Below are 22,806 nucleotides of genomic sequence, written 5' to 3' on the forward strand. Positions count from 1 at the left end.
CAGGTTCAAAGGCACTGGAATACTCCAATGGCATCTTTGACTGCCAGTCCCCCACCTCCCCCTTCATGGGAAGCCTGCGGGCTCTGCACCTGGTGGAGGATTTGCGGGGCTTGCTGGAGATGATGGATGCAGATGAGAGAGAGGGACTGCGCTGCCAGATCCCTGACTCCACAGCAGAGGCTCTCATCATATGGCTCCAAAGTCAAATGGTAGGTATGGTCTTGCCTTGTTTCACCTGTCATGTGCTTGGTTTGAATGTTAGCAAGGCCAGTTCAGGTCACAGGGCTGTGTTTTATGGACTCATTAACAAGTTTTAGAGTAGGTTTCAAGGGAAGGATCAAAGGCAAGAGGCTGTGATTTGGAGATGCTGCTCTGCAGCTTTGGAAGAGCTGTTTCAGTGAGTTGGTCTCTCCGTCCTTTGATGTGCCAGAGTGCTTCAATCTAGAGAGCAAAACATTTTTGATAGTTGGAATTTCATCTCAGAGGATTGGGAGAAGACATTTAGGAATCAGAGGCTTAGATGGTGAGGAAAAAAAAAGTTCTTTGTAATATGAATTTTTCACTGAAAATAATTTTTTGTAACATCTTTTCTACAGTGACAGTGTCACTGACCTTCCTTTGACCTGGTTTATAGCAGGAGTGAGTGAGAGAAGCTCAGCAGCCCTTTAACCTGAATACCAAACTCAATTTTTATCTTCCACAATTGTGAAAGCCACTTTCTGTCATCAAAATACACCTGCCAAGGCTGTTCTTTCCCCAGGACTTGATTTTACTCTTCTCCCAGGCAGCCAGCACCAGAACAAGAGGGCACAGTCTCAGGCTGCGCCAGGGGAGGTTTAGGCTGGAGGTTAGGAGGAAGTTCTACACAGGGAGAGTGATTGCCCATTGGAATGGGCTGCCTGGGGAGGTGGTGGAGTCACCATCACTGGAGGTGTTCAGGAGGAGACTTGATGGGGTGCTTGGTGCCATGGGTTAGTTGATTAGGTGGTGTTGGATTGGTTGATGGGTTGGACACAATGATCTTGAAGGTCTCTTCCAACCTATTCTATTCTATTCTATTCTATTCTATCCTATCCTATCCTATCCTATCCTATCCTATCCTATCCTATCCTATCCTATCCTATCCTATCCTATCCTATCCTATCCTATCCTATCCTATCCTATCCTACTCTATTCTATTCTATTTAAGTGGAAACTACCTAAAGTCTACCCTGGGAAATAAAATGTTGTGCTTATCAGAAGATGAGTTTGCATGGCATCATTTTTTAAAACCCTGCTGGGTTTGTCTTGTAGTTTTAGGCTATGCCTCTAAAATTTTATTACAGATTTTGAGCAGAAAAATAGAAAAATATAAATAAATCACTGTTGGATGTAAAAAGGAAAACTAAATAGAATAATAGAATAAACCAGGTCGGAAGAGACCTTCAAGATCATCATGTCCAACCTATCATCCAACACCACCTAATCAACTAACCCATGGCACCAAGCACCCCATCAAGTCTCCTCCTGAACACCTCCAATGATGGTGACTCCACCACCTGCCCAGGCAGCCCATTCCAATGGGCAATCACTCTCTCTGTGGAGAACTTCTTCCTCACCTCCAGCCTAAACTTCCCCTGGCGCAGCCTAAGACTGTGTCCTCTTGTTCTGGTGCTGGTTGCCTGGGAGAAGAGACCAACCTCTGCCTGTCTACAACCTGCCTTCAGGTAGTTGTAGAGAGCAATAAGGTCACCTCTGAGTCTCCTCTTCTCCAGTTGGTGCAGGACTGCCTCTGTCAAACCCATGGCTGGGGTGTGTGGGCCAGGTGTGGGGTTGGCATAATGTGACCCAGTGTGGGCATGATGATGTTGGATTGATAGACAAACTTGATGATCTTAGACATCTTTTCCAGCATTCCATGATTCTGTGGTGTTGTTAAAGGGAATGATATTCCCTTTATTGATAAATGATATGGCAATATCATTGCAATATTAATAACCTTTTATTAGTCTGAACATAAGCAAAGGTATCAAAAGGTTTGATGTGTGGTTAGAATATATTTACAGTGGGAGTGTACAGTATTTGGGCAACTGTAACAATTTAACTATTTTATGCAAACTGGGAGGAGTATAACAGAAGGAGAATACCCCAGGAGCGAAGTGGTGCTCGACCGCAGTGTGGGGGGGGAGACACGACAGGAACCATTATGCCAAAGAGGCAGTGAATTAATTACTCACAGCTGGTTGTACCCAGGCAGGGAGTGCTGCTGCTGCTGCTGTGTATCAGAGGCTTTGGGGCAGTCATGTGCCAGGCACGGCAGGTTGCCGGCAGGAATGCCACGCGGTCGTCGCTGGCCGGTCTGGCTTCAGCAGACGGCGGGCTGTTAATGACACTGTTGCGACGGGCGCTTGCTTTGTCCTGGGTGAATTGAGGCACGGCAAAATCCTGGTCACAAGGCGAAGCAGGCTTGGCTCTGACTCCTTAGCTCGAGGCTTCTCTCGTAGCTGGCGGTGTGTAGGCTTGTGGCGCTGAACCGGGCAACTGGAGGCGATGCAGCTCGAGGCAGTTTCCAGCCAGACAAGGTCCAAGCAGGTTTAAGCATGCAAGGCTTCAGCAAGGCTTCAGCAAGGCTGAGCAAGGCTTGAGCAAGGCTGAGCAAGGCTTGAGCAAGGCTGAGCAAGGCTGAGCAAGGCTGAGCAAGGCTGAGCAAGGCTTGAGCAAGGCTTGAGCAAGGCTGAGCAAGGCTTGAGCAAGGCTTGAGCAAGGCTTCAGCAAGGCTTCAGCAAGGCTTCAGCAAGGCTGAGCAAGGCTTCAGCAAGGCTTGAGCAAGGCGCAGGCAGCTAGAAATCAGCCTGTATATAAATCTTGCCCGAGATCAGCTGGACCAATAGGGCACTGAAACCAGCATACAGCTACCCAATAAGAAGGGGTTCTGCCAGGCTGTGGCCAGCACCCATACCCTTACCGTAGGTACAGGGTTGTTTACCAGACACGCATGGTCCTGTCCCCTTTGTTCCTTTTCCTGCATTACCCTGGCTCTCTGCAGGAAGGATGGGGGAGAGTGGGACCATGTCTAGACACCTCAGTGTCTGTCTGGGTTTTTGATGGGGCCATTTGGCCCTACCATGACAGGTCTACCACCCAGGGCTGAGGGGACCTGGGCTAGCACAGCTGAGCTTCCTTCTGTAGTGCTTGCAGCAAGATTAGAGGGAAGAACCTTGGGGTTTTTTTCTTCTTTGCTACAAGCTACTCCTTTGAAAACATCTGAAAGTTAATGAAGCACGTGGGAGCTTTCCCACTGCCTCCAGAGGGATGTGGATCTCACCCCTGCTGCCAAAGCGTGGCAGCCAAGGCTGAGATCAGGAATAAGAGGTAGGAGTGACATTCAAGTCAGATCTTTAAACCACGGAGTTACTGCTACCATCAGCGTTTCCTCCCTGCATAACATACAGCAGTGCACATCGCTGTAACTAGTCTCTGCTCTGTGGAGCAGAAATCAAGGGGCAGAACAGGTTTTGTGCAACTATGGCCTTTCTAAGTACAAAAGTGTTCAGCTGCCAAATGAACAGTCTTGAAAATGAGCCCTCCCCATGGTGTGGATAGACATCAGTAGTCCATGCTTAGTGATGCTGATCAGCTGCATGTTGTTCAACAACTGACCTTGTGATAGATGGAGAGGGACTTTTTACAAAGGCATGTGGTGATAGGGTGATTGATAATGCCTTCAAACTGGAAGAAGCTCTATTTAGGTTAGACATTAGGAAGAAATTTTTCACCATGAGGATGGTGGGGCACTGGAACAGGTTCCCCAGAGATGCTGTGGGGGCTCCTGCCCTGGCAGTGTTCAAAGGCTGTTTGGATGGGGCCTTGAGTACCCTGATTTGGTAATAGGGTTGGACTAGATGATCTTTAAGGCCCCTTCCAACCCAAACCATTCTATGATTCTGGACTAAAGGAGCCCAGCAGCATGGCTGGAGACTGCAGTGCCTGTTGAGGTGAATGAAGGGAAGGCCAGTCATTGTCCCTTGTGATGGCAGATGTGCCTGGCTGTTAGAATCTGGAACAAGGTCACTCAGACCCACATGATGTGTGTCACCACATGGCAATAAGATAGAAATAGTTTTCATTGCAGCCAAGGGCTGAACCTGTGAGAGGAAAGGCGCTGCTGTGCCATTCAACTTAGTGCCTCCTCAGCACTGCAAAGTGCACAGGGGTTGTGTGTACAAAAAGTGGCAGCAAAGAGTTACCTGTGTTTCTTCTCAGCCTGCCTCAAATGATTCTCCTGGTCACTCTGGCAGCCTTAACACTCCTAGTAGGAAAGACTGAACATTACACTTAGTACTGTCCTACAAGGATGGGATTTACAGGTGTCAGTAGTGTTGCTGGCTCCTGACTGAGCAGGAAGGTGTTATGTGATGTACCTCTCCTTACCGAAGAAGAGAAGACAAGTTCTTGGTTTGAAATCAGTTTAATCCTCTGTGCCTGAAATTGCATCTACCAGGCTATTCCAAGCTGCTGGAACTGGTGTGTGACATCCCATCTGAAGCTGTAAGCAAGCCTCTCATGTCTCAGAGGAAAACATCATTGTTTGCTGCTGCCAAGCAGTGTGTCACAAGAGAAAAATCCTTTCCTGGCCCCTGAAGGGAAACCACTGATGCCCTAGTTGGGAAAAGGGTCTGACAGCAGTCTCCTATATTTACTCACTTGTGTAAAATGAGACAGAATTCAGTTCTGCCATGCTAGAACTGGGTGCTCTGTGTCCACATACTGCTTCTTCATGACCACTTCCTTTGTGCTTCTCTCAAGGGCGTTAGGGAAGTCCCTGCCAGCACTCAGAAGGGCCAACGAGTTGAAATGCCTGATGCTGGTTGGTTGTTGTTCATTGGGTTTTTTAACTGGTGGATGCCAGATGGCCAGGTGACACCAGAGCACACGTCCAGCACCCAGACATCTGCAAGAGTTCTTCCAAGAGAACCCATGGGGAGTTCAGAGGAGTCTTCCATGCACCTTTCTGCTGCACAAAGAAGCCAGTTTAACTACGGCATGTCATTTCTGGTTGCCTGTCTACAGCTCAACACTGATCTCTGTGTTGCTGAAACCCTGCTCATGTCTCAGTGTGCATGTGAATGTCTGCACATGTTTGTTCCTCTCCCAGGTAACTAGTGATAGGACAAGAGGAAATGGCCCCAAGTTGTACCAGGAGAGCTTTAGATTGGGTATGAGGAAAATTTTCTCTACTGAATTTTCTCAGGATCTCAGGGAGTGATAGGACTAGGGGGAATGGAATGAAGCTGGAGGTGGGGAGATTCAGGCTGAAGGTGAGGAGGAAGTTCTTCACCATGAGAGTGGTGAAGCTCTGGAATGGGTTGTCCAGGGAGGTGGTTGGGGCCCCATCCCTGGAGGTGTTTAAGGTCAGGCTGGATGAGGCTGTGGCCAGGCTGATCTAGTGTGGGGTGTCCCTGCCCATGGCAGGGGGGTTGGAACTGGATGATCCTTGTGGTCCCTTCCAACCCTGACTGATACTATGATACTAAGAAAGAGTGGTCAGGCATTGGAGCAGGCTGCCCAGAGAGGTGGCAGAGTCACCATCCTTAGAGGTGTTCCAAAAAATGTGCAGACATGGCACCTTGGGAGATGGTTTAGAGGGCATAGTTGTGTGGGGTTGACAGCTAGATTTGATGAGCTTAAGGTCATTTCCCAACCTTAGAGATTCTATGTTTCAAAGTTTGAGGCCTTTCCTAAGCTCAGACCCGCTGAGGCTGTATGCTTTCCCTTTCAGCACGACCTGATATCCATAGCCAGATCGTAGCTGCTACAAAGTTTTTGCAGATTCCTCCTGCTCAGAGAAATCTTCAGGGTATTCTGATGTGTGCTTTAATGAAACATGTGCTGTGCACTGTGTGAAAATGGAGCCTCTGGCTGCAGTACAGATAGTGTGTGAGTAATCTCTAACATCATTGTCAGTAACAAGACCATTTTAAATGGAGCTCTGCCTTTGGCAAGTCTGAGGCAGCCGTATCGTGTCCAGCTGGAAGTTGATAGATACAGCTCTTGAAGAGTAATTTTCAGAGCCCTTGTTGCCAGTCATGAATGTTGGTCCAGTTTTTCTTCATTTGAAACAAATGGGAGAGTTTTCTTTCTGGTTCTAATTTTAGAATCATGGAATTCATCAGGTTGAAAGGGACCCTCCAAAGTCATCTTGTCCAACACTCTGCAGTGAGCAGAGGTATCACAGTATCACAGTATAACTAAGGTTGGAAGAGACCTCAAAGATCATCGAGTCCAACCTGTCACCACAGACCTCATGACTAGACCATGGCACCAAGTGCCACGTCCAGTCTCCTCTTGAACACTTTAACAAGACCAGGTTGCTCAAAGCCACATCAAGTTTGACCTGGAATGTCTCCAGGAATGGGGCCTATTCCTCCATGCCCTTTTGAACAATCCCTCCCCAGGTTTCCAACACACCCACTTCAGATACTGAAATACTGCTATAAGGTCTCCTTGGAGCCTTCTCTTCTCCAGGCTGAACTATCATAACTCTGTCAGCCTGCCTCTGTAGGACAGGCTCTCCAGCCCTCTGATGATTTTTGTGGCCCTCCTCTCAACCTGCTCCCTCAGGTCTGTATCCTTCCTGTGTTGACTCCAGAGCTGGATGCAGTACTCTGCGTAAGGTCTCACCAGAACAGAGAGGCTGAATCACCTCTCTTGACCCACTGGCCACACTTGATGCAGCCCAGGATGCAGTTTGCCTTCTGGGCTGCAAGTGCACTGTGCTGGCTCATGTCCAGCTTCTTGTCCGCCAGTACTCCCAAGTTCTTTCCAGCAGGGCTGCTCTCTATCTCATTATCTATCCCCCAGCTTGTACTGGCACTGAGGCTTACCCTGACCCAGGTGCAGAACCTTGCACTTCACCTTATTGAACCTCATGAGATTCACCTGAGCACACTTCTCTAGCCTGTCTAGGTCCCTCGGAGGGCATTCCATCCCTCAGTCCTGTCAGCTGCACCACTGAGCTTGTTGTCATCAGCAAACTTGCTGAGGGCATGCTGAATCTTGCTGTCTATAGCATTGATGAAGATACTGAACAGTACTGGTCCCGATACAGACCCCTGAGGGGTCTGTTACCCTTCTCCATCTGGGCATTGAGCCATTGACTGCCACTGTTTGGATGCGACGATCCAAACAATTCCTCATGCACTGGAGAGTACACCTATCAAATGCATGTCTCTCCAGCTTAGAGAGGAGGATGCTGTGGGGGCTCTGCCAAAGGTTTTACAGAAGTCCAGATAGACAACATCTGTTGATCTTCCCTTGTCTACTGATGTAGTCACTGCATTGTAGAAAGCCACTAAGCTGGTGAGGCAGGACTTGCCCTTGGTGAAGCTGTGCTGGCTGTCTCTAATCACCTCCTTGTCCTCCATGTGTTTCAGCATAGCTTCCAGGAGGATCTGTTCCATGATCTTCCCAGTCACAGAGGTGAGGCCAGCAGTGGTTTTCTGGAAGTTATTTATTTAAAGTAAATGTGTGTTATGCAGCAGTCTCCCAGAAAGCAGAAACTGTTTGTGCCTTGTTAAAAATGAGGGTGAAAGACAGAAGTAGTTGGACACTCCCTTCCTACACCTCAGAGCCAGCTTCCCCAGGATCCTTATCTGAACTGTATGTGAGTCTTGATATAGAATAGAATAGACCAGACCAGGTTGGAAGAGACCTTCGAGATCATCACCTCCAACCCATCATCCAACACCACCTAAACAACTAACCCATGGCACCAAGCACCCCATCAAGTCTCCTCCTGAACACCTCCAATGATGGTGACTCCACCACCTCCCCAGGCAGCCCATTCCAATGGGCAATCACTCTCTCTGTGTAGAACTTCTTCCTAACATCCAACCTAAGCCTCCCCTGGCACAGCCTGAGACTGTGTCCTCTTGTTCTGGTGCTGACTGCCTGGGAGAAGAGACCAACCTCTGCTTGACTACAACCTCCCTTCAGGTAGTTGTAGAGAGCAATAAGGTCACCCCTGAGCCTCCTCTTCTCCAGGCTAAGCAACCCCAGCTCCCTCAGCCTCTCCTCACAGGGCTGTGCTCCAAACCCCTCACCAACTTTGTTGCCCTTCTCTGGACTCGTTCCAGCAAGTCAACCTCCTTCCTAAACTGAGGGGCCCAGAACTGGACACAGGACTCAAGGTGTGGCCCAACCAGTGCAGTGTACAGGGGCAGAATGACCTCCTTGCTCCTGCTGGCCACACTGTTCCTGATGCAGGCCAGGATGCCATTGGCCCTCTGGCTGCCTGGGCACACTGCAGGCTCATGTTCAGCCTACCATCGACCAGCACCCCCAGGTCCCTCTCTGCCTGGCTGCTCTCAGCCACTCTGACCCCAGCCTGTAGCTCTGCCTGGGGTTGCTGTGGCCAATGTGCAGAACCTGGCACTTGGATGTGTTCAATCTCCTGCCCTTGGCCTCTGCCCATCTGTCCAGCCTGTCCAGGTCCCTCTGCAGAGCCTCTCTGCCCTCCAGCAGATCAACTCCTGCCCCCAGCTTGGTGTCATCTGCAAATTTACTGATGATGGACTCAATGCCCTCATCCAGATCATCAATAAAGATGTTAAAGAGCATGGGGCCCAGCACTGATCCCTGGGGCACACCACTAGTGCCTGGCTGCCAGCTGGCTGTGGCACCATTCACCACCACTCTCTGGGCTCAGCCTCCAGCCAGTTCCTAACCCAATGCAGTGTGCTCCCATCCAAGCCATGGGCTGACAGCTTGGCCAGGAGTTTGCTGCTCTGGCAGGGGGGTGATTCTGTAATCATCCAGACTGGTGTGTTTTTAACACTGCAAGGTAACACAGGCTTATTAATAATAAACTCTTTAATATCTTTATCAATGATCTGGATGGGGGGATTGTGTGCACCCTCAGCATGTTTGCATATGGCACCAAGCTGGGTGGCTGTGTTGATCTGCTAGAGGGTAGGGAGGCTTTGCAGTGGGACCTGGACGGATTAGACCCATGGGCCAAGACTAATTGTATGAAGTTTTAACAAGGCCAAGTGCCAGGTCCTGCACCTGGATCACAACAACCCCATGGTGATCTCCAGACTTGGAGATACATGGTTCGAAAGCTGCAACTTGGAGAGGGACCTGGAGGTATTGCTTGATAGTGGACTGACCAGGATGGTGGACTGACCATGAGTCAGCAGTGTGCCCAGGTGGCCAAGAAAGCCAATGGCATCCTGGTTTGGATTAGAAACACTGTGGCCAGCAGGAACACGGTGGTGATCATTCGCCAGTACTCAGCACTGGTGAGGCCACACCTCGAGTGTTATGTTCAGTTCTGGGCCCTCACTGCAAGAGGGACCCAGGTTCTGGTGTGGGTGTGTGTCCAGAGAAGAGCAGTGAGGCTGTTGAAAGGCCTGGAGCACATGGCCTACAAGGAGGGGCTGAGGGAGCTGGGGTTGTTCAGTCTGGAGAAGAGGAGGCTGAGGGGAGACCTCATTGCTCTCAGTCCCCAGGTGGCCAAGAAGGCCAATGGCATCCTGGCCTGCATCAACAATAGTGTGGCCAGCAGGAGCAGGGAAGTCATTGTACCCCTGTACTCAGCACTGGTTAGGCCACACCTTGAGTCCTGTGTCCAGTGCTGGGCCCCTCAGTTTAGGAAGGACATTGAGACTCTTGAAGGTGTCCAGAGAAGGGCAACAAGGCTGGGGAGAGGTCTGGAATTGTTTAGCCTGGAGAAGAGGAGGCTCAGGGGAGACCTTGTTGCAGTGTACAACTACCTGAAGGGTGGTTGTAGCCAGGAGGGGATTGGTCTCTTCTCCCAGGCAACCAGCACCAGAACAAGAGGACACAGTCTCAAGCTGCACCAGGGGAGGTTTGGGCTGGAGGTGAGGAGAAAGTTCTTCACAGAGGGAGTTCTGAGATGTTGGAATGTGCTGCCCAGGGAGGTGGTGGAGTCCCCATCCCTGGAGGTGTTCAAGAGGGGATTGGATGTGGCACTTGGTGCCATGGTCTAGTCATGAGGTCTTGGGTGACAGGCTGGACTCGATGATCTTTGAGGTCTTTTCCAACCTTGGTGATTCTATGATTCTACAACTCCCTGAAGGAAGGTTGGAACGAGGAGGGGGCAGCCTCTTCTCCTTGGTGGCAAGCAGCAGGACCAAAGGAAATGGTTTCAAGCTGCCCCAGGGGAGGTTCAGACTGGATGCTAGGAGATGTTTCTTCACAGAGAGGGTTCTCAGACATTGGAATGGTCTGCCCAGGGCAGTGGTGGAGTCACTGCCCCTGGAGATATTTAAGGAGCATGTGAACCTGGTGCTTAGGGACATGGTTTAGTGTTGACCCTTCAGTGCTGGGTTGAAGCTTGGACTGGATGATCTTTGAGGTCTCTTTCAACCAAATGTTTTCTGTGATTCTGTAGCACATCTTAGTGTGATGTTCTTCACAGGTTGTGGCTGAGTTCACTGGCAGTAGGAACAAGGAGTGGTTCTGCGCTGGAGTGCAGGGCAGCCCCAATGGCAGAGCCATCAAAAAATCCCAGTTTCCAGTCTGGCTTAAAAAGCACAGCTTCTGCTCCTCTTTTGCTTGGCTCTTTTGTTCTGGGTTATTCAGTAGTCACGTTTTTGAGGTTCTGATCTATCAGCAATAGTCAAAAACGTTTCTTTCTAATAATAAAAGCTGTCAATTTCCAGACAGTTGCAGGTCTCCCAGAGCTAAGCTCTGTTTCCAGAAGTCCTGGATACATTGAAACTTAAATATGAGGACAGAGATTGGCTGTTACTGTCATGTTTTACATCAGTCAGTATGACATAAACTTGAGATGAGCCACTCAGAAGGCCTGGGACAACCGAGTCAACTTCTTCCTTCCTCCTGGTGCCTCCAAGTGAATGACATGGGCTCTTCTGGCTTTGGCAATATCCTGTCAAGCAAAGAAAATGCCCTCCTCTTTGCCTTGTTAGTTAGGTAAAAGGATCAGGATTGCTCTTTTGTCTTGTGTTTTTGGGATGGGTGATGTCTGCAGAGCACAGGAGGGGGTTGCGCTCTTCAGCAAGGAGTGAGGGTGGCGATGGCCAGCTACCCCCTGCGTGGGGCTGACCTTACTACAGATTCGGTTTACACAGCCTGAATCATCCTCTGCCTTGCTCAGGAGGATTGGAATGTTGGGATTCCGTCGGCAGACACGGGTTGGAATAAGACTTGATCCTTCCTGGGCTTTGATGTGTTAATTCCCCAGAGGAGCTGCTCGCTCCGCCTGAGGAGGGCTGCTGCTCCGCTCAGCTTCCCACATCTCCTGCTCTGCTGCCACGTTCGCTTCCAGCCGCGGTTAGGTGAGGAAAGCTGCCGTCACTTAACCTCTCCACCTGGGTCTGCAGCTCAGCACAGCAGGCACCTGTGGTGCTGGGGCGGCAGCTTTCAGCCTCGGCTGCCTGACGGAGTCACTTGCGTGAAAACAGTCATGACCAGCGCGGAGTATAGCTGGGACATTCATGGGCACTGTGTCTGGCTAAATAAGGTAAGGCTGTCTGGGTTTGGTTTGGCTCTTGCTTTTCTCCCGGTGACAAGCCATAGCTGGGCAATGCCGGTAGGGAAAGAAGCATTCTGGCTTTCTTTTGTATCAGCCGTCAGCTGAGCTGCTGTAGAAGAAACAGACTGTTTTGAAATGGTTGCAGCTTCGCTGTTCAACAGCCATGTTATTTATGCATTGAAAACGTTTCAGGTAAACTCCTCAGAGTGAGGGTCTGCCTTAAGCTGGGTTTCGTGCAGAATTCACTTTTCTCACAGCAAAGGCTTTAAAATACGGTGTGGGGGAGGTTGAGTGGGCTCGTGTTGCTTTGGGAGGTTTTGTTTGTTTGCTTTTTAATCCTGCTCACTGTCTAAGGAGGAACTAATCTGTAAACTTCTGGAAACACTTATCAGCACGTCTGTCTGTCTGCCTGCCTGCCTGCTGCCTGAGCATGTGGAGCAGGCTGCAGATATTCAGTAGGCAGGCGTGAAATACAGGAGGCGCTGGTTTGGGATGACAGCAGTGGGCTCCCACACAGCCTGGTACAGATTGCACTCGGGCAGATTTGACCACTATGTATTTGGGACAGAATGGGTAAGCAGAGAGGGTAAAGCTGCTACAGCTCTGTATTGCAGGGGAAAGGGTGGTGAATGCTTTGCTTGGAAAAACCAGGAGGCTCTGCCTGTGGCATACCAAGTCATGTTGAGGTAGCTGATGGCTGGTGAAGCCTCCTTGCAAGAGCCTCCAAAACTCAGTGAATATGAGCGGCAGTGGTATCTGTTAACTAAGTATAGGTAATTTGTATGATAACGATCTGGACAATGTCATTATGTTAATTAACTCCACATGGTCAGGAAAGAGGTGTCAGGGACAGCTCACTTTGCCCAGCTGTTGACTAAACTGTGGTGGTCAAAACACAGTCAGTGCAGTTTACCAGACAAGATAATGCTGTGCAGTGGCAGCTCCTTCCATGCAAGTCAGATGGCATCTACAGCAAGAACAATGTGGGGTTTGCTGCTTATGTCATCTCCAAAGCAGAAGAGAAAATGAAAGGAAATGAGGCTATCAGCTGCAGTAGGCTAAAGAGTAGTTGTATTTTGAAGGAGAATTCAGCAATTGAGAGGAAATGAATTTTATTCTAATTAACTTTCCTGTGGTTTGGAATGCTAGCTCACTTCCAGGGAGAAAGGGTTAAAGGCTGAGGGCAGGCAAAGTGTGAAAGTTTGGTGATGCATCTACTCATCACAGGAATAATTCCCTCCCGAGGAGTGTAGATTTTGACACTTACGTGGTTGCAAACAAAGCTTACACACGTCTCTAATAGATTAGTCCCAGACTGATGTTTGCAGTTTTGTGAGAGCTCTGGGTCTGATCTTCCAAGGCATTTAAAATAAATGCTTGAACTCAAATGTCTGTGGAGCCTCAGCAGCGTGGTGAAAACTGTCCTTTTAGTGTCACAGTATCACTAAGGTTGGAGAGACCTCAAAGATCATCCAGTCATTGTTTTTAGGATTAAGATCAGCGTTGGTAAATCTGCATTCTCTTCCCATATGGTGTTTTGCAGTTAAGCCCTTAAAACACATACAAAGTCTAACTGCTTAACTGAAGAGAGATTTTAGTTTGCTGGTTGAACAAAAGCCCTCTTTGGAAAATGGCAACACTTGTCATACGTAGCTAGTAAAGTGTGTTAATCCTGTATTGACTTCGGTGGTACAAATTGGATGAAGAGCTACCAAGTGCCCCAGATATGTTTGCAGTTGCTGTTGGATCAGATACCTTTTTTGTTTTGTTTTCCCTTTTTTGGGTTGGTTGGTTTGTTTCTGTTTCTTGTTTTCCAAAGCAGAGCCATTCCTCTTCAGAGTGAGTAGTTGTCAGACCACGGTAGGGGCTGTGGGTCCTCAGATGGAGAGAAACTCTTCCTGAAGAACACACTGAGTGTTGCTCACCTGGGTTTGCACACACCAGGTCTCCTGGCATCTTTCAGACCTCCTTGCAGCCTCCCACTGGGGTTCCCTGCACCTTACCTCCTGATGCACTGCTTTCCCATATCCGGTGTTTGGGCATCTTCCCTCTCCATTTGTGCTGATTTTACACACTATTTCTGGCAACAGCCAGCAAAGACATCTTTGTAGTTAGTTTTGTGGGTCCTTTTTCAGATTCCTGTCACCTTCTCCCTCTTTCAATATGCAGCTGTGGCCCAAACTCTCACTAAATGCTTCTGTTTTAAGGCCAAGTATGATATGCTGAGCAAAGTAAGGAATGTTTTGAGAGATGTGACCAGAGTTTAACAACAAACGTGTCTTTGTAAGGTGCTGTGCACAATGACTAACATTCTGCTTTAACACCTTGCTGGTTTTCATAGCATAGTAAAGCTATTTTTGTTGTAGTGTGAAACCAGTACTTACTTCCTCCCATTTTCTTCATGCAGTCTTTGGTTTTAGCTCATTTGGGTCTGATTCAGCTGAACAGAGGTATCAGACAGTTCAGTGGTTAGGGTGCTGATGTAGGGGGTGGGAGTTAGGAAGTTGAGTCTGTGCTTTGACAAGGACTTTCCTGTTGGCCCTGGCAGGATAGGGGGATGTCTTTGCACTGCTTGTAATAAGGGATGAACATAGCTTTCCTGTATCAGACACACATGCTGGATTGATAATGTGGTTTATGTTACAAAATGCAGACACTGTTCCTCTGGAGGCTGAGTAAGTGCCCGACATGTACTGGATGACTTAAAATAAGAAAATAATAACAAAAGTATGCAAAAACCTTGGCTTTGTGTTTCACATCCAAGTCAAGTTACAAAATGTATAGCATCATCTGCTAATTGAGCAGCTAATGTGTTTGTTTTGGAAGCTCTTCAACTTCTTTCACCTAAATTAAAGCATTACGCAGCTGAAAATCTCACTGGTCTTCATTGGAAATCCTGTGATGTGAACTAAATGCTGATAGAGGTCAGGGGAAAACCAGGGCAAATTCAGAAGTTTAGAGTACTCCTGCCTTGGTGCTTAGTGTCTGGATGGTCAGAAGGCCTAGTGATTTACTGCTAAATAATTCAGATGTCACCCAATCACAGAAGGGCAAGAGTTGGAAGGGGCCTCAGGAGATCATCTAGTCCAACCTCCCTGCTAAAGCAGAATCACTACAGGAGTGTGTCCAGATGGGGTTAAAATGCCTCCAGAGTCAGAGATTCCACAACCTCTCTGGGCAGCCTGTTCCAGTGCTCCAGAGAAGAATTTTTTCCTTCTGTTTACATGGAACCTTCTGCATTCTAGTTCATAGCGCCTGTCCTTTGTCCTATCTCTGGACACTACTGAGGAGAGTCTGGCTCCATCCTCTGGACATCTACCCTTTAGATATCCATCAGCATTAATAAGCTGCTCCCTTCAGTCTCCAGCAGGCTGAAGAGATACATTTCATAGAATCAGGAAAACCTGATTTTCCAGCTTTGAAGATCATTTAGTCCAACCCTTTCCTAACTCTACCAAGTCTGGTGGTGCTAAACCATGTCCCTCAACACCACATTTCTGCCTCTTTTAATACTGTTTTAAAAGCTGACAGGACACAGCCTGATTTCTTGAGAGCGCTAAGGTGGGGTCAAATACTGTGTACCCCCTCCTGTTTGCTTTGTGTCTAATCTTTCAGTGGTGCTGATGGCAGTCTTATTCTTTCCATTTCAAATGAGGCAGTTTCCCCTGCCTCAGAGAGGTCAGACATGTAACTTAGTAAAGGAGTTTTTAGCCAGCAGGTTTCCTGAGGCATCCTTTGCTATGGGGGGAGATGAGCTGCTTGAAAGGGAGATTCAAAGCAGGAGCCTGAGGCTTGCAGCTTCTAAGTGGTGGTGGCCTGTCAAGGCAGAGTTGTGCTGCAGACTCACAGGGACTTGAGGATCACTTGCCTTTTTCTTTCTTTTTTTTTCCCCATCACATATTGAGAAGGAAATCAAAGCTGCTCAACCTTGGTGGAAGTCTCTGCTGAGCACCCTGGATTTCAGAGGAGCTTCTCAGCCCCCTCTAAGCGATTTAAGCAATGATGGGAACAAGAATGTATTTTCTGAGCCTAGATATGATTGTGGCATCCATCACAAAAGTGCTTTGGGACAGTTTTGAATATGGATAGAGTAAAATCCTCCTTGCTGCTCAAGAGCATTGAAGTTATTATGGAAAAAGAAAGTTGCTGATTCCTCTGAACTCTCTGATAGCATTAGCATGCATTCTTGTTTCACTTTAGCCTCAGGCAGCTTTACAAAGAGATGCGTTTAGAGTGCAGATGTTCACCCATACCCAGTAGAATGTGCCCCATCTAAACGAATGCCTCTTACTGTGTGTTCTAGAAAAAAAACGCTTGACTTGAAAGCAGCATAATACACATCTTGTCGGCTGATGTTTTTTGGCTTGCTGAGCGTCTCAGGGCATTTGTTTGCAAGTATGGCTTAGCATAGGGCGCCACTGAGCCCATATTTTTGTGAACAAAATGCTGAATACACAGTAAGTGAATTTCACAGAACTGGGTCACTGGAAGGTTCTTCCTTTCTCCTCTTTAAGCCCCTGAACAATTCTTCTCCTGAATGGTGGTCACGTGTGCTTTCTTGACAGGCTGACTTGTAACCCTTTGGGGACTGGAGAATACTTCAGATGTGTTCTTGACCTAGGCAGACTAACAGTACTCCTGAAGTGTGTCGATAACATTGAATGACTTTTACGATCCAACAGCTGACTGTGCAGTATTTGCTGTCTGTTTCAGACTAATGGACACATATCTGGGAATGGAGATGTGTATCAAGAAAGGCTGGCTCGTCTGGAAAATGATAAGGAATCTCTTGTTCTGCAAGTGAGTGTTTGCTCAAATTACATTTTTTCTCTGCTCTTGCATTCATAAAATGTTTTGCTGATATGTGATAAAACCTCCAGCAGTGTGCCCAGGTGGCCAAGAAGGCCAATGGCGTCCTGGCCTGAATTAGGAACAGTGTGGCCAGCAGGAGCAGGGAGGTCATTGTGCCCCTGGACTCTGCATTGGTTAGGCCACACCTTGAGTCCTGTGTCCAGTTCTGGGCCCCTCAGTTTAGGAAGGACATTGAGACACTTGAAGGTGTCCAGAGAAGGGCAACAAGGCTGGGGAGAGGCTTTGAGCACAGCCCTGTGAGGAGAGGCTGAGGGAGCTGGGGTTGTTTAGCCTGGGGAAGAGGAGGCTCAGGGGTGACCTCATTGCTCTCTATAACTACCTGAAGGGTGGTTGTAGCCAGGAAGGGGTTGGTCTCTTCTCCCAGGCAACCAGCACCAGAACAAGAGGACACAGTCTCAAGCTGTGCCAGGGGAAGTTTAGGCTGGAGGTGAGGAAAAAGTTCTTCACAGAGAGAGTCATTCACCATTGGAATGTGCTGCCCAGGGAGGTGGTGGAGTCACTGTCCCTGGAGGTGTTCAAGAGGGGATTGGATGTGGCACTTGGTGCCATGGTCTAGTCATGAGGTCTGTGGTGACAGGTTGGACTCGATGATCCTCGAGGTCTCTTCCAACCTTGGTGATACTGTGATACTCTGGGGATTTATTTGCCAGTTTGTCATTGTGGGCTGAGTTCAGAAGGCTTGCTAGTACCTGAGAGTTAACCCAGGTGAAGAAGAGGTGTGAAATTAGATTATAGGAAACATCTAAAGGGCTTTCTTTTTGCACCTTGTTAAAGGAGCAGATTTTTAGGTTCATGTATATCCTTAAGATTGCCATTTTCCATGACCTGCTGTCTACATCAGGTGGCATATGTCCTGCCCTTATGAAAGGTGACAAAAGCTGCAAGACTGGCCAGCGGATGGTTGGAGACAAGCAGCTCCTTGGAGCTCATCTGCTGCTGAGATGGGCTGGATCAGCCTACCAGCTGGCTTACTCTTGCCATTGGAGTTGAGGCTGCCTGGCACCTCTTGGTCTGCACAGGCATCCTGTGTCCTGGTTTGACATGGGTGCCTTTAAAAACCCCATAAAGTTACAGACCTTCAGGAGCTCAGGAGAGTCCTGTCCGCTGGGTGGGCCCCGGAAATTATGTCATTCCGTTCCCAGAATCCCTCCATCCCTATAAACTTGGCTGCAGAGTTAGTTTCTGTCTCTTTTCTCCCTCCTTTCTGCCCTCTGGCAGCAGCCCGTATCTGGTAACATGGGAGGGGAGTATCTCCAGCCTGTTTGTGGCCTTCAGAGGCCTGACTCATTTGTCCTGTGCAGCCTGGGCCTCTTTAGGCCTAATGGAAGGGAGGCGGTGGCAGGGAGAGAAGGAGCACTGGGGCTTTCGGTTTACTCTGGCTGGGGGGAAGGTTTTTGGGAGGTTTTCATGTGTCCTGTGTTTTTTGGAATACCTATGAGGTGTATTCTGCATTCGTCTGTATATATTTTTGAACACAGTTTCTGTATTTCCAATTCAACAAGAGTGTTTTATGTTACACTTAGTGGGGAGTAAAATGATACCTGTTTGCTCTTCAAACAAAGACATCCTGCCATCCTCTGGTGTGGACTTGGCCGAAGAGCTGTGACAATAGTGAGCACTGCTCTAGGCAGCCTGGCCTCTTTCCCAGCAGTGCAGCAGATTTCCTTGAAAGAGCCTGTTTAAAGCAGAAGTGTCATTCTGCCGTCTCAAAGGTGTTGTCTTGGGCTTGCCTAGCCTCAGCATGTGTCTTTTAACTTCCTTTGCTTCTATTGTGCTGAGAAGGAGAAGCTGTGTGCTGTGGTACACTGTGTGCAATCACTTGGAAAGGAAAATAAATTCTGGACAGTGAGGTTTAGCCCTTTGGTTGTTTCAGCAGGAGCCAGTGGATTTTAGTTAAGGTAGTGTCACAGCAAAGGCATGATTATTGGCTGTAAAGTGCAGCAGGCACCCCTTGTGAACACTTCCAGGACAAGTCAGGAGGTGAGGCACAGAACTGCAATGTGTCCACCAGAACTTTGGCTGAAATTCCAGTAAGTGTGAGGAGAGAGCTTTCTCTCCTCTCCTGTTGCCTTTGCCGTGCCTTGTGTCCACCGTGTAGCTCCGTGGCTCCTGCTCCTCTCTCTATGGTCCCATTTAATCTTTGGTCCATCTGGCACTGTTACTCATATGCAGTTCTTCAGGTGACACATATGGCAGCGTTACAGGGTACTAAAGATATAGCTGTTTTTTCCCTCTGCTGTGCAGGTAAGTGTGCTTACAGACCAGGTGGAGGCCCAGGGAGAAAAAATTCGGGATCTGGAGTTCTGTCTAGAGGAGCACAGGGAGAAACTGAATGCCACAGAAGAGATGCTGCAGCAGGTATTTCACAGCCTCATGTCTGTCTTGCTGTCTGTCTTGCTGTCTGTCTTTGTTCCATCTTAATGAATTAGGTTTTGCTTTGGGGACAGCAGTGCACTTCAAGGTGTTGCACCCCTTGATGTCTCTTAGACAAGTGATAATTTTCCACCCTGTCTACTTGAAAGTCGTCATGCTCAGTAATGTCAGTGCTGCTTTACACTGTAGGAATCTAGTTCTGCTCTTATTTGAGCCTTTCCTGAACTTCAAAAAGCTTCAGAGAGCCTTGCATTGAAGCCTCTGGCAAGATGGGTGGATTCCCTCAAAGCTCCTTGCTTCCCAGAGCAACTGTGATGACAGACAAGCTTTTAGTCTTATCTTGGCACCTAACCCATGATAATGCACCCACGATGTCAGATGTATCCCAGGTGTCTAGGAGTCTGTCAGAGATGGGTAATAGCTCTGTCCCAGGGCTTTGGATAGTGCGAGGAAGAGGGTGATGCTTTTCTCCACGAAAGAGGCCTTTAGCTGTAGAAGTAAATTACTGATTTCTTTCCCTTGGATGAATAATTCTGTTCTCTTTTTATCTTGAATCAGGAGCTTTTAAGCAGAACAACCCTTGAAACTCAGAAACTGGATCTTATGGCGGAGATTTCCACTCTGAAGTTAAAGCTAACATCTGTAGAGAAGGATAGATTGGACTATGAAGACAGGTTCAGAGACACTGAGGTGAGTAAAACCCAGCTGAAGAAATTGTGGAAGCTGTGTATGGCTTCACAGTACTTGAAAAACTGAAAAATGTCTGTGAATTTCCTTTCCTTGTTTTTTTAAGAGGGGAACTCATCTTGAAGGTTAAAACTTGTATCTCTTAAACCACAAAGTATCCTCCTTAGTAAACTCTTGGGTTTACCAACAAAGATTTCCAAACCCATTTTTTGATTCTTGCCATCACATCTTGAGAAGGATAGCATTTAGGAAGAATTTAAATAAAATCATGAACATGCTGCACTCTTCTGTCCCAACCTGAAACTGTCATCTTCTTACTTAGTGAGGCATGTGTGAGGCAAATGCTTAAGCCTATTGCAAGTACAAAGAGCACACACATGCAGAGAAACAGCACACTAAAATACATAACTTCTGGTTTCAGTAGCGAAGAGGATGAGGTGACTCTGTGTGAGGGCAGTCTGAATCCTCAGTTCAAAGCCCAGCACTGAGAGACCAGTAGTTACTTATCTCTGCCTGGCTTCAAATCCAGTTTTATACAGTGCCAGGAGGAGCTGCCGTCTCCTCGCACTGCTCTCCTGGGGCTCTGCACCCACTTCTCCTGGGGCTCTGCACCCACTTCTTTGGGTGCCACAGATCTGGGTAGCTGAGCCTTGCTCATGTTTGAAACCAGAACGCCTCAGAGCAGTTGGGCAAACCCAGTTTTCCCAGGAGACTCCAAGAATCAGGCTGAGCTTTGCTGCCAGTGTTGATATACTCCTTATCAGAAATTCCTTGGAGTCTGCCTAGGAAGCAGAACAAAATTGTCAGTTCTGGGTTCATAAGTGAGTCAGATTATGCATGTTCCAAGCATCATTAATTTCCAGAAGAAAAGAAGCCATAATGTCATCACAGGAGGCAAAATTTTCCCTTCCTACTTCAACCAGTGATTTACCAACTTCTTTCCAGTTTCCTATGTATTTCTCCAGTGAAATGTTGTTCCTCATACCTATTGCAAGCATCAGGGCAAAAGTTGGGCTTGCTTTTGAGTTCATTTTTTGGGGCCCATCTTAAGAAATCCACAGACCCAAAGAAGTCCACAGCTTGAAAACCAATGACTTGAACCATGCTCAGATTTGAAATGGTGGTCATGTATGGAGTGATGGCAGTGTGTGTTCCTGCAGGGGAGCACATCTGGGTGTTACCAATCTGTGGGTTGGCTTCATGTAGGCTCCCATTACTTTTTCCTCTAGTTTGATGCCAGCTGTTATGTGAGGGATCATCTCAGCTGTGCCTTAGAGTCTCCATGCAAGAGGCTTACCTGTATGGCAGCTACAAAGACCTTTCTCTTTGAAATACCTTGAAATATGCTTCATGTCTTCAATAAAAGCAAGATAACTCAAACTATGCTTAAAAGATACTTGCTATAATTGAGAGATACAAAGATTTATATGCAGGATATTTATGTCACAACTAATGAAGTATATCTAAAATGTTCCTCCCTCCCCTTGAAAGGCAGAGTGATGTTGTTTAGTGTGATAGAAATTGTTATGGGTTTTGGGTTTTGTTTCAGTGTTACATAGTTGATCAGTTGGAGGGTAGAAGGGCTCTGCAGAGGGACCTTGACCGACTGGACAGATGGGCGGAGTCCAAGGGCATGGCATTTAACAAGTCCAAATGCCAGGTGCTGCACTTTGGCCACAGCAACCCCATGCAGAGCTACAGGCTGGGGTCAGAGTGGCTGAGAGCTGCCAAACAGAGAGGGACCTGGGGGTGATGATTGACAGCTGCCTAAACATGAGCCAGTAGTGTGCCCAGGTGGCCAAGAGGGCCAATGGCATCCTGGCCTGAATAGTGTGGCCAGCAGGAGCAGGGAGGTCATTGTGCCCCTGGACTCTGCATTGGTTAGGCCACACCTTGAGTCCTGTGTCCAGCTCTGGGCCCCTCAGTTTAGGAAGGACGTGGAGACACTTGACCGTGTCCAGAGAAGGGCAACAAGGCTGGGGAGAGGCCTTGAGCACAGCCCTATGAGGAGAGGCTGAGGGAGCTGGGGTTGTTTAGCCTGGAGAAGAGGAGGCTCAGGGGTGACCTCATTGCCCTCTACAACTACCTGAAAGGTGGTTGTAGCCAGGAGGGGGTTGGTCTCTTCTCTCTAGCAACCAGCACCAGAACAAGGGGACACAGTCTCAAGCTGCACCAGGGGAGGTTTAGACTCAAGGTGAGGAGAAAGTTCTTCACTGAGCGAGTCGTTCGTCATTGGAATGTGCTGCCCAGGGAGGTGGTGGAGTCACCATCCCTGGAGGTGTTCAAGAGGGGATTGGATGTGGCACTTGGTGCCATGGTCTAGTCATGAGGTCTGTGGTGACAGGTTGGACTTGATAATCTTTGAGGTCTCTTCCAACCTTGGTGATACTGTGATAGCTGTAAAAAGGCTTAGGCTTAGACACTTCAAGGGCTAATGAGTCTTAAGTTCCATTTTTGTTCAGCGGACAAATGAACGGTTAATTCGTTGTGAGGGTCTCAGCCATGCAGAATCTCCCCACAGGTATTTTGGGGGCAGTACTGATTCAGAATTACACAATGTTTTATTCAGTGTTGATCCAGCTCTGTTCCTGTTTAAATTAGTAGATGGGCAATTAATTCAGCAGAGCTAAATCTTTAAAGGAGTGTTTAAAATGCTGTGATGTAAAACCCATTATGGTCTTTATATGCAGTGTGCAAAATGGAAAAAAATATACCCCAGTTGAGACAGAGAAAAACAAGTATTGCTTCTATTTGTGTTTATTACAGTATCACAGTATCACTTAAGGTTGGAAGAGACTTCAAAGATCATCGAGTCCAACCTGTCACCACAGACCTCTTGACTAGACCATGGCACCAAGTGCCACATCCAATCCCCTCTTGAACACCTCCAGGGACGGTGACTCCACCACCTCCCTGGGCAGCCCATTCCAATGATGAACAACTCTCTCAGTGAAGAACTTTCTCCTCACCTTGAGTCTAAACCTCCCTTGATGCAGCTTGAGACTGTGTCCCCTTGTTCTGGTGCTGGTTACCTGGGAGAAGAGACCAACCCCTTCCTGGCTACAACCACCTTTCAGGTAGTTGTAGAGGGCAATGAGGTCACCCCTGAGCCTCCTCTTCCCCAGGCTAAACAACCCCAGCTCCCTCAGCCTCTCCTCACAGGGCTGTGCTCAAGGCCTCTCCCCAGCCTTGCTGCCATTCTCTGGACACCTTCAAGTGTCTCAATGTCCTTCCTAAACTGAGGGGCCCAGAACTGGACACAGGACTCAAGGTGTGGCCTAACCAATGCAGAGTCCAGGGGCACAATGACTTCCCTGCTCCTGCTGGCCACACTATTCCTAATGCAGGCCAGGATGCCATTGGCCTTCTTGGCC

At 48.1% G+C, this 22,806-nt stretch overlaps 1 protein-coding gene across 1 annotated transcript in view; it reads left to right on the plus strand.

The window, feature by feature from the left end:
* PPFIBP1 (PPFIA binding protein 1) overlaps nucleotides 1-22,806 on the plus strand; it is a 128,310-nt gene that overhangs the window by 64,401 nt on the left and 41,103 nt on the right. Inside the window, exons 3-6 of the mRNA XM_054173948.1 lie at nucleotides 4-209; nucleotides 16,214-16,300; nucleotides 18,617-18,730; nucleotides 19,304-19,435. Of these exons, the coding sequence (XP_054029923.1) occupies nucleotides 4-209; nucleotides 16,214-16,300; nucleotides 18,617-18,730; nucleotides 19,304-19,435 (539 nt within the window). The remainder of the gene's footprint in view (nucleotides 1-3; nucleotides 210-16,213; nucleotides 16,301-18,616; nucleotides 18,731-19,303; nucleotides 19,436-22,806) is intronic.

The sequence above is a fragment of the Dryobates pubescens genome, chromosome 27, assembly GCF_014839835.1.
Source record: "Dryobates pubescens isolate bDryPub1 chromosome 27, bDryPub1.pri, whole genome shotgun sequence".
In the NCBI taxonomy this organism is placed as follows: domain Eukaryota; kingdom Metazoa; phylum Chordata; class Aves; order Piciformes; family Picidae; genus Dryobates; species Dryobates pubescens.